The sequence below is a fragment of the Grampus griseus genome (genome assembly GCF_964374135.1).
Source record: "Grampus griseus genome assembly, chromosome: 7".
NCBI lineage: Eukaryota > Metazoa > Chordata > Mammalia > Artiodactyla > Delphinidae > Grampus > Grampus griseus.
Window position 1 is genome coordinate 62,093,248 of NC_139001.1, and position 15,055 is coordinate 62,108,302.

Here is a 15,055-nt window from a genome sequence, read left to right on the forward strand (position 1 = left end):
CACAGGTTTGATCCCTGGTCAGGGAACTAAGATCCAGCATGCCACACAGTGCAGCCAAAACTAAATAAATAAATAAAATAAAGTTACTACTGACAATAGATTCAATGTTTCCTTCCTGTTTCGCTGGCTTTAGCCAAGGAAGGGTCCCCCTGCACCCATTCATATTCAACTCCTAGTATTCCCAAATCTCGCCTTTGAGAGATTATTCCACCTCCCCACAAAATGCCCTTAAAAAGAAAGCAGAGGGCTTCCCTGGTGGCGCAGTGGTTGAGAGTCCGCCTACCGATGCAGGGGACACGGGTTCGTGCCCCAGTCCGGGAAGATCTCACATGCCGCGGAGCGGCTAAGCCCGTGAGCCATGGCCGCTGAGCCTGCCCGTCCGAAGCCTGTGCTCCGCAGCGGGAGGCCACGGCAGTGAGAGGCCCACGTACCGCAAAAAAAAAAAAAAGAAAGAAAAAGAAAGCAGAATAACCAATTTAAAATCATATGTCTATCTATTATCTAATCACTTCCCTCTTCGACATGTGAAAAATTAGCATTCTTACCCCCATTACTCACTTCCCCTAGCTTCAAAACAAAATTATTACTGTTTTAGTCAATAGTGTATATATTTTTGAAAGTCTATTTTAAATATCAGCAAGTTTTCTCCATTTGTCATTATGGCAGCAGTGTTCTTAGAAGTAACTCTTTAAAGCTAAAAAAAAAAAAAAAAGCAAAAAGTATAGCTAACCATTTATACAATTTTTTAAATGATTTTATTTTAATTTATTTATTTAACAAACATACATATAGTGTTACAATATGCCAGGCACTACTGCTCTGAGTGCTTCTATATATTAACTCATTCAATCATCATCATAACCCCAGGTATTAAGTACTATTATTACCTCCATTTTACAGGTGAGGAAATTGAGGCATGGTACCTATCCAAAGTCACACTACTAATTGGTACAGAAGCCAGATTCAAACCCAGACACTTCACTTCCAGAGTAAAACTCAGAAGCAGTATACTAAACTACCTAGGGACTTCCCTGGTGGCCCAGTGGTAAAGAATCCTCCTTCCAATGCAGGGCACGTGGGTTCGATCCCTGGTTGGGGAACTAAGATCTCACATGCCGCGGGGCAATTAAGCCTGCATGCCACAACTACTGAGCCCACACACCGCAACTACAGAGCCTGTGCTCTCTAGGGCCCACATGCCAAAACTAGAGACAAGCCCGGGCCACAATAAAAGATCCCACATGCCACAACAAAGATCCCTCGTGCCGGAACTAAGACCCAATGCAACCAAATAAATATTTCAAATAAATAAATAAATAAATAAATAAACTGCCTATCCAATTTGTTGAAAACTCTTTAAAATTGTTAGTCCAGGGACTTCCCTGGCGGTCCAGTGGTTAAGACTTCGCCTTCCGATGCAGGGGGTGTGGGTTCGATCCCTGGTTGGGGAACTAAGATCCTACACGCCTTGCGGCCAAAAACCAAAACATAAAACAGAAGCAATATGGTAACAAATTCAATAAGACTTTGAAAATAAATAAATAAGTAAAATTTAAGAAAAATAATAAATGAAATAAAATTATTAGACCAAAATGAGACTCCACAAAATGTTGCATTTTGTGGGAGCCTTCTTAGAGGGGAAATATACTACTACAAAGTTTAAATTATAAGGCATTAGATCAATTATAAGACTTCCATAAAAGAAATCATGTTTTCAAAAGAAGAATATTTGGCTTAGTCTATATGATATTATCAAATCAAAATGGGTTTTCAAAGGAAAAACATGTAAATGTTTAACAACAATTTAGTTTTTAAAATTTCAATCACTGAATATATAAATCAATAAAAACATGAAATTTAGGTTTTATAGAAACCAAGATTATAAACAGATATAAGTCAAAAACCAATATTTGCTTACAAATTGTATACTAACAAAATACAGGAATGTTATAAGGAATTTATTAGAAATATTTATTATTAATAAACACTATAAAAGTTGAAATTTCAAATTGACATTCTATTTCCCAGTACATTGCTTTTTTTTGATAACCTTTGACATATAAGATATAACCTTATTATGAGATTAGAAAAGAAGCTACATTTCACTTTCTTCTAGCAAATTATTCTAGACTTAGCTAAATTTTTTAACAACAAGTTCATTGTGCATATGACAACTTGGATAAATTTGGGGATATTTTCATAGGAGAAATAGCTCTATGTCTTTCTATCTCCCATTTCTAAACTGTGAAAAGAGAAATGAATTTACAAACAAGAAGTAAAAATCTAGTTGTAGTTCTCGTCCTGTCACTAAGTAACTGTGTGACCTTGACTAAGTTATTCCACTCTGGGGTTCAGCATCCATGTCTATAAAATGAGGAATTCCAACTAGATAATACCCACAAATCTGTATGGTAGTTCTTAAACTTTTAAAATTCTACTTTTAAAAAGTTTCAAATGTTAAATCTCACCTCATCTGAAGAATCTAGTTGTCCCAATGTTCCTGTTGCACCTGCAAAACCTTTGGAAAGGAGAAAAAAGATTGCCCTTCATAATTGTTATATATTGCTTTACTTTAAAATTATTTTGAGACATAACAACATCAAAAAACTAAGTTTTGTTAAGACAACTCATTCTAACAGTTATTTTGGCAGAAATCAACATTTATCTTCAATAAATTTGAGCCTAATAGGCTTATACTTCAATAGGAAATCTCCAGTGAAAACCCAGATTTAATAATTACACATGGTGTTTCAGAAGGATTGCTTTCTTTTACTTTTAAACCATGGTTTACTAAAATATTGAACTATTAAACTTTGGGGCTACTCTTAAATAGCAACTGCTATATTTTTCATGAGTTAGAACCAGAACCTCTGATAAACTAACCGAATTTCGCTTAAGAAAAATGAAATATCTTCTTTGATGACTCTATCCTTTCTTGCTTCCAAATTTTTACTACTTTCACTACTTTCTTACAAAGAATGACACAGCACTTAAATTTCTTCAATAATGAGTAATGTTTGAAGGGTTTTTTGTTTTAGTACAGAAAAGTTATCATTGTTCAAATTAAATATTTAAACAAACCTTGAACTGCCAGAGTGCTAGTGCCAGCAGATGGTTCTTGTAAACCATATACAAGTTTATCCTCAGGATATGTAAGTCCAGAGCTCTTCAAAGCTATAAGGTATTTTTCATGACTTTTCCTTGCATAAGCATTTTCTCCAAGACCTAATATTTAAAATAAATTCAAAATCAGAAAAAATATTCCATTCAAAACATAAGTACAGCCATCTCAATAACTAATGTATACACATATAAAATAGATGAATATTCTAATGGAGGGGAAACCCTAGAATGAATAATATAAGATAGCTTCAGACAACATTTTTGTGCTCATGTTTGGCATTAACAATCTCAGAATGCACAGCATGTTTACAACAAATAATGAAATCCACTAACTAACTGGGTGTCTAGAATATGCCAGAGATTACATACAAAATACAGGGGGTGCGAAGATTAATAAGACATGATTCCTGCCTTCAAGGAACTTAAAATTACTGTAAAGAAAGGCAGATAATATGGTAAATGACAATTACGTAGCAGACTTCACCATCTCGTTTAACAACCTGTGCTCTCATAATACCATGCAGCCAGACTTAACCCAAAGCAGTTTTTGGAAAGGCTTACTAGAGAAGATAATGCCTGAGTGGAATTTTCAAACAGTAACTGAGATTACTAATTTCTGTTTTACCAAGCATAAAATGTTTTTATAATCACATTTAAGGATAAAAGTATAATTTCTACAGAAGTAGCAGTTAAAACAAATTTATTCCAAAATTTTGAGAAGTTTAGGTCCTAGAATTAAACAATCCTAGGTCTTTCACTTTAGCATTTGAGCATATTAATGCCAATTTTGTCTTTTGTTTTTTAATATATTATGGAGAATAGAATAACAACAAAATAAAAATACTGACATTTGAAAGTTCTTTAAAAGGAAAAATTATTCTCTGTCTGAAAGCCAAGTTACCATGTCATTTGCCACCTCTTAAGCAGATTATATATCTTTAATTAAGGTTTCAATCTCTCTGATTATAAAAATACATAGTAAATGAGTTTCTTTAGTATTTGCTGAGCTTTTCTCAATTATCTCTCTTTGCTAGCCTCAATAATTGCAATAGATTAGTTTTGCTTTTTAAATCTCTGCCCAATGTCTGTCTGGGATAGTTTAAAAAAAAACAAAAAACAGGGCTTCCCTGGTGGCACAGTGGTTGAGAGTCCGCCTGCCGATGCAGGGGACACGGGTTCGTGCCCTGGTCTGAGAAGATACCACATGCCGCAGCGCGGCTAGGCCCGTGAGCCATGGCCGCTGAGCCTGCGCGTCCGGAGCCTGTGCTCCGCAACGGGAGAGGCCACAACAGTGAGAGGCCCGCATACCGCAAAAAAAAAAAAAAAAAAAAAAAAACCTTCAGCACAGATTAAACAGATAGGAATACATCTATCCTTCAATTCAAGTCCAAAACTAAAAACAACCAGTTAGTCTATATAGAATAAAGGACTTCTAGGGGTCCTATGTAAGAAATGACTAAATGTCTCCTGAATAATAAAAGCCATGTATTTATCTCAATAATAATAGATGAAATTTTTGTAATACTTTTAATTAACAAAATACACTTCATCAACCCCTCACAACAAGCCTGAGAAAAATGAACATATTATCACCATTTTTATAAGTGAGGAAACTGAGGCTTACAAAGATAACATAATAACCAGTGAGTAAGCAAGCAGTGATTAGAAATGAACCTAGACTACAAATTTAAACTTCTGAATCAAACCTAATGTAATTTCCATCACTACAAGTTAGCTAAAGATTTTTGTTTTGCTTTTTAATTTCAAGAAATAAGAACTTAAAAGAATTGTAGAACTAAAAGAAGACAATTACCATAAATCATTCTCAAGGAATACATTCTTACAATGATTAAGAACAACTTGCTGTTCTTTTTCCCAACAGTTGATAGTTTCTGATTACAGAACCATTTTCTAGGCTGAAGAAATAACAGACCTTCAGGTATAATTCTGATCTCTCTCTAGCATCATCACCAAAACTCAAACACAAGTTACCATCATTTTATCCTAGGCTGCTGCACTTGAGCTTCTGTTCTTGCCCCTTCCCATCTATTCTTGGCAAAATAACAAGCCATCTTTTTAAAGCACATATCTGATCATGTCACTCTTCAGATTAAAATATACCCATGACTTCCCACTACATTCAGGATAAAATATAAAACCTTAAATAGCTAACAAGGGCCTACCTAATCTGGATCTAGCCTAATGTGGTAGCCTTATTTGGGCCACTATCCCCCTACATTCATTTCATTTCAACCACAATAGCCTTTTTTAGTTCCTTTTAAAAAAGTAAGCTCACTCTCACCCTAAATATTTCCACATGCTGGTCCCTCTGCATGGAATCTAGGAGATGCCTAAGTGTTATGTTCTTTATAAATATTTATCATGTTTGGGGTTCATTAAGCATCTTGAATCTATAAATCAATGTTTTTCATCCAATTTGGGGAATTTCAGTCATGATTTTTTCAAATTTTTTTTCTGCCCCATTCCCACTCTCCTGTCCTCCTGGGAGTCCAATTACACGTACATTAGGTCATCTGATTCTATCTAACAGGTCCCTGAGGCTCTGTTGTGTTTTCTCTCTGTTCTCTAGATTGAATAATGTATTAATCTGTCTTCAAATTCACTAAGTCTTTCTTCTATCCTCTCCAAACTGCTGCTAAGTCCATCCAGTGAACTTGTCAATTGCATTCTACAGTAATTGTCAGTTCTAGAATTTTTTTGTTATTGTTTACATTTCTTCACTAAGATTCCTGATCTCTTCACTCATTAACACCATATTTTCCTTTACTTATTTGAACATATTTTCCTTTAATTTCTTCAACATATTTATAATAGTTGCTTTAATGTCTTTATCTGCTAAATCTAACATCTAGGCCATTTAAAGGTCAATTTCTATTACTGTCCTTTTTCTTGGACATTCTAACGACATGTTATCAAAGATTCTGGATTCTGTTACCTTCCTTTGAAGAGTACTAATTTTAATTCTACAAGACATTCAATAAACAGTCTGATCACCTAGAACTCATAAAGACTTAGTTTTATACTTTGTAAGGGGCAGATTTATAGAAAGCCTGAGATTCTTAAAAAAGCCCTGTAAATTGACAGGAATAATCTCCAAACTCTGTCAGGGTTCTAGGCTTCATTAAGGCTGATCTAGAGTAGAACTTACTCTCAGGTGTGGTCTTCTGGTGTGTCAACTTGATGCCTAGGATATTGGTAAGGTCTCTCTAGTCTGGTTGCGCTGATACTCCAATGTCTCCCAACACTGCCTAACCTTTTTTAACCCCATAGCAGTAACCCCACAGCACTCTCTAATAAGCCTTAGGTAGTCTCATCCTGTACATGTGTATCTCAGTTCTCAGCCAAGCACTTTTAGGGGTCCCTCATACATCTACCCCACAAACTCTTGCTATTCTGCCCCAAAGATTCCAGTTTCCAACTGCTTCAGCTGCCCTAAACTGTGACCTCTGCCTCCTTAACTCAGCTGGACCACCACGCTCTGCTTCAATGCCAGCCCTCTATACTACAGTCAGGAAGTTATCCCCAGACAGAGATTCAGAGAATTGTGAGGCTCATCTCATGCTTTTCCTTTCTCCCAAAGGTTTACAGTCTTGTGCTGCCTGCTGTCTAATGTCTGAAAACAACTGCCTCACATTTTTTCCAGTTTTATGTTATTGACATAAGGGCTAGTCCAGTAGTCAGAAGCAGAAAATGTTCTCTACCCGGAATCCAACTCCACCCCATTACCACCCAACTTGCCACATCCTCTAGCTAAATGACTTTCTCTCAATGTTTTACTTCAAATGTCACTTCCTCAGTGAAGCTCTCCCACCTCCTCCATCAGTGAAATCAGGTCTCCCTTTTATACACACTTGTCCTATCCCTTCCCAGTTATTTACTACAGTTTATACTTACACAATATTTTGGTTTGGAGACTTTGTTAATGTCATCTCACTCACTAGACCATAAGCTTTATAAGGGCAGAGATAGGAGTACCTGGCTTACTACGTACCTTCCCTACTCCAAGCTCTAATACCTAGCCCAAAGCCAAGCACACAGTGGGTGCTTAATGAGTACTCACTAAAGAAATAAATACATCAGATAAGACTATCTCTAAATAATACATGGTTAACAGTACACATAAAAACTTCACCACTCTAAAGAAAGAAGGTATACTTCAATTTTCAAAACATGCTGCTCATGAGCCAGCATAAAGAACACTATTTAAACTATAAGATTTTTAAATAATTGATATATTTACCATACTATAAATTTGAACTAAAGGTTTAAAAATGAAATTATTTTATATAACAGTACAAATATACTTAATAATTCCAAGTTTTATAACTTAAACTCTACATCACTATAAAATCCTAGGCCACAGGACACAAATGTTTAGAATAACAAAAATGAAGACACAAAAGTGGTTGCTGTTATTGTTTGGAAAAGGGGAAATGGAATATAATTACGAATATGTCACACCAAATTTAGGAAACCTGGGTTCTAGTCCCAACTCTAAAATCAGGTAGTTGTGAGGTCTTAAACCAGTCATTTAATTTTTCTGGGGTTCAATTTCTTCATCCATAAACTAAGAAGTATTCTTAATAACTTCCAGCTTTAGCAGTCTATTAAAAAAAATCTACATTTTACTTTTAAGTTCTAAAATACACAACTTTTAAATTATTTTAGTAATGTAAGCAAATTTTAACTTTCTTCTCTTCTAAATTTTACTCACCAGAAGTCAGATCTTTGTAGCTTTGTTGGTTTGTCAAAACCTGAGTAAGAACAGACCGCATTGCTCCTCCCATTTTAGTTAGATCTTCTAAAAAGGAAATTTGAGGTTCCAAAAGCTGAAGGACTTTGTTAAGGTCTTTTTCTGATGGTACATCAGCTGCTAAAAAAAATATAATCAACTTTCTTTAAAATACTTTGCTAAGAACAATATTTTATTCTTTAAAATTATGATGACTTAGATGACAGTATTTTATAATCAAAGAGTTAATATAAGAATTCTCTTTAGAAAGCAGGAGCCCACCAAGCACCCAGCCTAGGATAGACTTGTTTAGGAAGTCAGTCCTCTGAGAAAAGACTGATGGGGAAAAGAGATGACTTCATAAGGTATTAAGCACTTAATTTGTGTAAGAAGCATTCAATTTAGGGTCCTAAACTTCCAGATATATATATGTAATCATAAGACCATCTCAAAATTAGATAAACAGTGTTTAAGAAAAAAGTTAAGATCATTCTCTAAAATAAAAGGAGAAATGAAATATATTGAGATAGTATAAGAATATTAGGACAAAATTATGTCAGCTCTAAATTTAAACCTGTGCAGCAAATAACCCATCCACTATCATATTCCAAAAATACAGATTCATATTAGCTAGAGGTCAAAGCAACTAAAATGAAAAATACGGATGTTTTTACTAAAACAATTTTAAAATACCAGGCAAGATATGCTGGTAGAGGGGGAGAGAAGAAACCTGAACAGCAACTAAAAAAGAATATTTAAGAGGAAAAGAAAAAAAAAGATGTTTTAGAGAAACTGAGGTCTAAAAGGAAGAAGTGAATAGAGAGATTTAGAGCTTAGCCATAACTGGTTAAAAGAAGAATACATATAACGAAGCTAACAGGGGGCCTGTGTGCCCAGGAAAGGGGTCATCAAGTTCATTCAATATTTATTCAGTATCTACTACACGACAGGCACTGAGAAGCAGAACTAAATAAGACATAGTTCCTACCCCCAAGGAACTCACAACCTAGTTCAAAGATAACCTGTGAATGAAATTCTAGATAACTCTGAGTCATGGAACCCAAGCCAAAAAACCTTACTTTCTCAGTAGAAAACCAATACCGTGTATTATTCTTCTTTATATTCTCCCCAATGACTTATGTAGTAACATAGTAGATATTTAATTAGCATTTGTTCTTGATTTCCAAGGGCTCTAACACAAGTTCTGGCACTGGTCTAAGGATGGTAGGGTGAAATGGGAAATGGAATTCAAGGCAACTGTCAAACCACAAGATTATCTGAGCTTCCATATCTCAGATTAGATGATTTCAAGTCCTTTCTTTAATTTTAAACAGTGATCTCTGCAGAAAGTAATGCAGAGATTTTGCATACACAGAAGAAATTAATGCTGAGCACAAGTGGTAATATAGAGAGTGAAACTTCATGAACCTAAGTTCATGAAACTCATCTTAAGACAAAAAAAGTACTTCCATTCATTCCTTTATGTTTTCAGATAATGGTAACATAATTATCAAAGCTACGTATGCATGTCATCTACCACTTATAACTGCTAAATGTCACAAAGGAAAAAATAAATATAATACACTCGTATGAATTACTCTTTGATTAAACTAATGGTAAGCTTTATGGTTCTCATAATAAATGATTTCTACCTATTACTTTTCTAAAATAGGACACTTGTAGTACAAAATGTAAACATCCAAAAAATCTGTTAACTAGCATATGAGAAATAAAATGGAAGACAATTTCAATAACCCAGCTGGTCTCCACTTCCTTCACTCCAAAGAGAGAGCAGTTTGGGACTAAATCAAAATAATATTTCTTTCTATATTTTAAGACATACTCTGAGAGGAAGAGAAGTACTTGACAAAAGACTGTATATTTTGCTTAAAATGTAAAAGTGAAGAACTATAAGTATTCGCTCACAATGCAAATAACATGATAGTTCTAGAAATGATGAAGATACATATTTCTTCACACTTTTAGGATGGAAAATAGAAGATAAACATGTGTGCCATAGTTTCAAATTGGATTTAAGATTTATAGAATTAAATAATTTAAAAGCTCTAAAAGTAATGCAAATGCAGTCCCTTAAATGATAAAAATGCAAGTATCACTAAAAAGGTAAAAGACATCATAAAAAGTTAACAAATTTGTTTCATACCACTAACTGATATCTGTAATTCACAATGTCAGACTGAGAACTTTAATAAATGTTATCTAAATACAAATATTTAACTAATGCATATTAATCAAGATTGTGACTAAATCTTAAAAGGTAAGAAGAATATCTGTAATTTGCATGTTTCTTTTCTCTTTTTAATACTATTAGGATGTTTACGCCCATGCATTCTACCGGTAATATGGGAGTGAGCAATTTGACCCTCTCATAAGTTATCATATATGGAGGGGAATAAAAATGTATAGACCTCTACAAAAAAGAGGGGGAGAGAGGGGGAGGGAAAGATATTGGTGAAATTTTTATCTTCTAAAAATCTAAGTTAAAGTCAAACATTTCCAGGACTTCTTAATTATGCTCTATTATAACAGAATCACAAATAAAGTCACTTTAACCCCATAAAATAATTATTTCCTCATCTGCAAAAGGCCAAATAAGTTTGATCAGAAACATTTACGATCCCAGCAGCAGAGACTGCCAAACTGTGCCTACAAGTATCAATGAGGTTATATAATTGATATTTAGTATGTTTTTATTTAGTCTCTGTATTTCATAGTCATCACATAAAAAATGTTAAGCAAAAAAATGGTATCTGAAAAAATTCACCTCATTATTAGTGCTAAACTTTGCTTGAGTACTAATGAAAAGTGGATTAAACATACCTGGTTCATTATAGCCTTCTCTTAAGTACTGAATAAGACAAAAAATAAATCTTGGAAGAACAAATTCAGACATCATCAGTAAGTCTTTGGGGACACAGGGAATATTTGAACTTGATTTAATTTGATGCCTTTTGCAAAACCTGTAATATGAAAAAGAAAAGAATTAATGGCTAAGAAATCTATTACTTCTATTTACAATATCCATAAACAGAATGTGGGCCAATATCAAAGCCAATGTATTACTTTTATGATTTTTAAGGCACCAAGTTAAAAGAATATAGTTTTAATTGGTCTTTAAATAAAAACTGGCACTTAGGAAGATTTCTTCCTAATAAAAGACCATTCTAGTTAGATTCCAATTAGAATACAAAAACAAAATCTCATTACAGAGTTTATATTTTTTAACTACAATTTATTACTTGCAAGTATTACTTTATTACTTTTACCCTTCATAAACCATTAAGTACAAACTGATCATTCCCAAGAATTTGCATTTTCTATTCCTTAACTGTTTCGAACTTATTGCATTAATGAATAGATAAGTAATATCAATACTTAAAGTTTATTTGAAAAATTTATACACTTAAGTATGCACATTCCTTCTAATCTTATTTATACTTATTTTAAAGTATGGTTGGAATATTTGAGCAAAAATGAAATAAACTATTCTATGTTCACAATCCAAATAGTCACTAATAAGGTATTTTGTGACCAAACACAAAATAACCACACTAAACATACAACATACCTAGAAAGAAACTTATTACGATGGGTGGAGAAACTATTTTAGCTGAAAAACATAAGAGATCTGAATAGAGAAAAACTACATTCTCAAGTGGAAAAAACTTTTATTTTTCTAAAAAATGTCACTTCCACCAAACTTAATGACATTGGATTTAAATCCCAATGGGACTAATCACAAACTAATTCTAAAGTTCAAATGGAAGAATATATATGTTAAAAAAATATATAAAACTTTAAAAAAAAATTAATGACAGTGACCTAGACTTTAAAACATAGTATAAAGCTAACATAATTTAAGATCTGTAGTAATCTCTCTATAATGACCTATATGGGAAGATAATCTAAAAAAGAGTAGATATATGTATATGTATAACTGATTCACTTTGCTGTACAGCAGAAACTAACACAACATTGTAAATCAACTATACTCCAATAAAGATTTTTTAAAATTAAAGTAAAATCTGTGGTAATGTGATAACATCAATGGACCACAATGGAGTCTAGAAATAGACTATGTAATGACTATGTTAATCAATGTGGGGGGCGGGGGGGGGGTAGAAGACTTTCAATAAATTGCTATAGGACAATTGATTCCATGCAGGAGATAAATTTGATCCTTATCTTACACCATATACAAACTATTATATATTCCATACAGATCAAAAATCAAATGTGAAAAAAATTACTAGTAAGAAAATGAACTATTCCCCTATATTATCTCAAAGAACAGAAGTCTAATAAGTAAGATTTGAAACCAAAAGTCATAAAAGAAAGATAAAAATTGGCTACATAAATCAAAAGTTTCTATGCAGAAAACAATTATTGTGTTACCAAAAAATATTTACAATAGATAAAACAGATGAAAGATTAATATCTATGATTTTTGACTCTAGAAAAATGGATTAAAAAAGAAAATAATTCAATAGAAAAATCAGCCAAAGTCATAAACAATTCACCAAAAAAGTGAATGGCTAAGAAACATATGAAAAGATGCTCAAGTTCTCTAATAATCAAAGAAATGAAGTTTATTAAAATAAAAAATGAATAAATAGAGAATTACCATTTTGTGATACCTACTAAAATAACTGACCCATGCAATGGAGCCATTAAAGGAAGGCTTGGGAAATTTTCCACTTAGAGATCAGACTGTTACATCCTTATCAATCTCAGTATCATTAGAAGTGAGAAAAAATCAGATGCTATGATGCTTGTGAAGTACAGAGCACCATTTACAAAGAGTTTTTACCAAACAAGATGACCTTGAATGACACCAAGTCTCTAGAGCTAACTTCCATTTATAGGAAACATAAGAGATAAAGGAACAAGTTAAATGACACCGCAAAAATAAATAAATAGACAAATCATGAATGTAGACCATTATACAGGACAACTGACTCCGTTTCTGCAACCTGTCAGTGGCAGGGAGAAAAAGGAGGTAGAAGGATCACTTATTAAAGAGGCCTGAGAAACCCAATAACTATGTGTTTACTGATTCTAACAAACCAACTTGAAACAGGCATTTTTTAGACAACAGGGGAAGTCCAATTAAGAACTGGGTACTAGTTCGTTACACGGTTTTATTAGGTAAGATAATGGCACTGTGATTACGTAAGAAAATGTTTGCGGATATTTGATAATATTAAGGAATTATCTTGTGTAGGTATGACAACAACATTGTGGTTATCATTGAATAGGAAAGTCTTGTCTTTTACATGTATCTATATAAATATTTATGAATAAAATGCTACAATGTATGCGACTTGCTTCAGAATAATCTGGTTGGGTGAAGGGAAGTAACTGGGAGTATACCAAGCCCAGCTTGAGTTGTTAATTGTAGAAACTGGGAGACTGATAAGGGGTTTTCTTATATTACACTCATTAAGCAGAATGTGGGGCAATATCAAAGCCAGAAAAGTACCACTCCCTTCAGATTTTTAAGGCACCAAATCAAAAGAATGTAGCTTTAACTGGTCCTTAAAAAACATCACCAAACGGGACTTCCCTCGTGGCGCAGTGGTTAAGAACCCGCCTGCCAATGCAGGTGACACAGGTTCGAGCCCTGGTCCAGGAAGATCCTACATGCCACAGAGCAACTAAGCCCATGCGCCACAACTACTGAGCCTGCACTCTAGAGCCCGCGAGCTACAACTACTGAGCCCATGTGCCACAACTATTGAAGCCCACGAGCCTAGAGCCCGTGCTCTGCAACAAGAGAAACCACCACAATGAGAAGCCCACGCCCCGCAACAAAGAGTAGCCCCTGCTCACCACACTAGAAAAGACCCAACACAGCCAAGAAAATAAATAAATAAATAGCACCAAAGGAGTTTTTTCCTAATAAAATGTCATATCAGTTGGGTTATACTCATTGCTTTTATATGTCTGAAATTTTCTGTACTAAAAAATTAAAAATTTTTTAAAAGGAACGAAATATTCATATTTTTTAAAGATGAATACTGAAGCGTGTCACACAATGTTTGGGATTTGTTTGAAAATACTTTAGCAAAAGAGAAAAAAGGGCAAATGAGGCAAATGTGGCAAAAATCTTGATAAACATTGAGTCCAATGATGGGTATATGGAGGTTGAATGTTCTGCTGTCTCTACCTTTGTGCATGGTTGAAATTTTTGGTAACACAAACATGTTTTTTCATCTTGCAGGTTAGGGAAAATTCACTTTACTAATTCATTGTTGGAAAGCATGTTCAGAAATTTGTTATCATACACATGGAAGTGTAAATAGATACAGTTTTGGGTGTCATTTTGACAATATCTACTAAAACTTAATGTGTTCATAACCCTAGCTTAGCATTTCTATTTCTAGTAATTTATTATACAGAAATAATCCTAAATTTGCAAAATATATCTACAGATATATTCACTGTACCACAGTATGCAATGCAAAAAAGTTAGAAACAACTTACGTGTTCAGTAACAGAATAAAGATTAACCAAATTAGAGTAGATCAATAAAATACTTTGCATTTATTAAAAAGAATGAGGGAGATCAACAAGTACTGAAATAGAATTATATCCAAAATAAGGGAGAAAAGAATTACATAGCGCATATATACACACACACACACACACACACACACACACACACACACACACACACACACACATATATTTTGGAGAAAGAATAGAAAAAAATAATATATGTAAGGAGAAAAATATTTAGAGAAATGTACACCAAATTTTGTGGAAATTAACTGAAACTGGGTTATAGCATACTTTTACTTTCTACATTAATTCTACCTACAATGTTTGAATTTTGCATGGCAAATATATGTAAAACTGTGTAATCAAAACAAAAAAAATTTACTCCAAAAACAATAAGTTATGCCATTCATTTGGCTTTAGTTCCACAGTTTGAACATTAACCTTTTTTGACTCATGAACACCTTTGAGAATCTAATGAAAGTTATAACTCTTTCTTAAGAAAAATATACACAGGTGGTCCAGTGGGTAAGACTCTGCACTTCCAATGCAGGGGGCCCAGGTTCGATACTTGGTCAGGGAACTAGATCCTGCATGCATGCCGCAACTAAGAAGTCCGCATGCCCCAAGTAAGAAGTCCGCATGCCTCAACTAAGC

The 15,055-nt window shown here is 33.8% G+C and overlaps 1 protein-coding gene across 1 annotated transcript in view; it reads right to left on the reverse strand.

Annotated features, from left to right (window-relative positions):
• The window catches only part of UBR3 (ubiquitin protein ligase E3 component n-recognin 3), a gene marked incomplete at its 5' end in the record, with an annotated part of 232,512 nt that overhangs the window by 179,480 nt on the left and 37,977 nt on the right, over positions 1-15,055 (reverse strand). Inside the window, 4 exon segments of the mRNA XM_082657756.1 lie at positions 2,469-2,518; positions 3,082-3,225; positions 7,859-8,017; positions 10,718-10,857. Coding sequence (XP_082513882.1) covers positions 2,469-2,518; positions 3,082-3,225; positions 7,859-8,017; positions 10,718-10,857 — 493 coding nt within the window.